Raw genomic sequence first — 1,939 nt, forward strand, 5'->3', positions numbered from 1 at the left:
CTCATGATTATAGAAAAAAAACCCAAACCAGGCCTTTTTATTGAAGTTCAGGAGGGAATCATCTTTTCATTCTCACCTGTTGTTTAGTGTGCTTCATGCCTTCAACCTTGGTTCAGGGTGAATGGGAGGATGAGTCAATTCTACTGCTCCCTAAACCAGCATTCCTAGTGAGTCTGGCCCCAGGCTTCAGAAGAAGGACTTCTTGGGAACAAAACTAGGGCCCTAAGCTTAGAGGGTTCTTCTGGAGAGTAGGGGTAGGGAAAAGAAATAATAGATCTCTTCAACATAGAGGGAGAGAGTTCTGAAGGCAAGGGTGGAAGAAAACCAGACTGGACTTGGAGGAAGAAGCCATAGCCTAAGCCCCTGGATATTGCATCCTTGCTGGATCCTCTTTGTTGGGGCTTACCTACTCTCACTTCAGTCTATGTGGCCTGCTGGCCTAAGCCACGACTCAGTGTGGCCTGACCTGAGCTCTCAGAGCTCCCGAGTCCTCTGGTTGGGGAGAAGCATCTTAGCATGCCCCTCCCTTCTGGCTCCTGGGGGAGCAACAGTGCTGCCCAAGGCCTCCTGAGCACCAACAGAATTTAGCCCTAGTGATGGAGAGTAGAGGGTTACTCTGATCTGGTTCTGCCCCATCTCTCAGTCCCTCCTCCCCCCACCCCCCATTGTAGGATATGAGGTTAGTGACTAGCTACTAACTCTTTCTCCCCCATTGATCTTCCCTGGGGCCCCCAGAGTGGGAGCTCCTTCCCCAGGCCTCTCCATTCTCTTGCGTGGACTCTTCTGGCCCCTGGGGCCAGAGGAACAGGAACCCTGGGAGTCATGAACAATGGGTTGACCGTGCCTGGCTCAGCATGCCCCAGCCTTGGCGGGCAGTCCCCAGGCCCCTTGCCTCGCTCCATCCCCGGGTCAGATGAGAGTCAGGTTGGGTGCGGACGCCCGAAGGGCCTCTGCCCCCTTGCCCTGGGCCATGCCCTCCTCGCCCCCGTGGTGGGGCAGCAGATGGTGGCAGCGGCAGGTGGACGCCCTGCTGGAGGAAGGGGAGTGCAGGGCGGAGCGCTTGTGCTTCTTTTGGCAGAAGCTCCGGGATATTCTCTGAGAGATGAGGTAGCAGATCTCAGAGATGGTCAGGACGATGCAGATGGCCGAGGCCCCCACCATGAAGTAGGTGAAGACCTTCTTCTCAGTGGGCCTGGCGATGTAGCAGTCCACGGTGTTGGGGCAGGGGCTCACGCCGGCACACTGCACCAGGCGGGGCATGAAGAAGCCGTACCACAGCGTGTGTAGAATGTAGAGGAAGACGACTTCCACGATGAACTTGAAGAAGAGGCTCAGCAGGTAGGTCCACCAGAGCCCGCCATGCTTCTTGCCGGCGTTGTCGTAGAGCCGGGCGCATTTGTCCCCGTGCTTCTCCCGGTGCCGCCGCTCCCGCTCCTCCCGGTAGGCCACGTGCATGATGACCAGCAGCGAGGGGCAGGTGACGAAGATGAGCTGCAGCGCCCACAGGCGGATGTTGGAGATGGGGAAGAAGTGGTCGTAGCAGACGTTGGTGCAGCCTGGCTGGCGTGTATTGCAGTCAAAATCCTTCTGCTCGTCCCCCCACACGCGCTCCGCCGCCACCACGTACACGAGCAAGCGGAAGACGAACACCACCGACAGCCAGATTCGGCCGAACGCAGTGGAGTACTTGTTGACGCCACTCAGGAGCGCCTGCAGCGTCTTCCAGTCCATGGTTCATGGGCTGCTGGGGCGCTGGGCCCCACCTGTGAGGGGCAAGGACGAGAGAGGCTCAAAGTGGGACCACGCGGGTCGGGTGGGGTGGGACCAGGAGGAGGGACAGAGGGAGGGGCTTGTTCAGCCACGAGGGCTCTGGATTTCAGGCTCGCGCCTAGGAAAGCCTCCATTCCTTCTCCCTGATTGGAAGCTGTGGGCTGATGGG

General features: G+C 58.5%; 1 protein-coding gene across 1 annotated transcript; it reads right to left on the minus strand.

Annotated features, from left to right (window-relative positions):
- Nucleotides 1-909: 909 nt before the first annotated feature.
- GJB3 (gap junction protein beta 3) lies at nucleotides 910-1,731 on the minus strand. The gene has a single exon (XM_044671517.1). It carries the CDS (start codon nucleotides 1,729-1,731, stop codon nucleotides 910-912), a length of 822 nt encoding a protein of 273 aa, XP_044527452.1.
- Between the last annotated feature and the right edge of the window lie 208 nt (nucleotides 1,732-1,939).

This window comes from Gracilinanus agilis, chromosome 3 (assembly GCF_016433145.1).
Source record: "Gracilinanus agilis isolate LMUSP501 chromosome 3, AgileGrace, whole genome shotgun sequence".
NCBI classification, from domain to species: Eukaryota; Metazoa; Chordata; class Mammalia; order Didelphimorphia; family Didelphidae; genus Gracilinanus; species Gracilinanus agilis.

What these genes read in the sequence shown, in the direction of transcription:
- GJB3 (XM_044671517.1), bottom strand. Translation starts at nt 1,731, where the DNA reads ATGGACTGGAAGACGCTGCAGGCGCTCCTGAGTGGCGTCAACAAGTAC.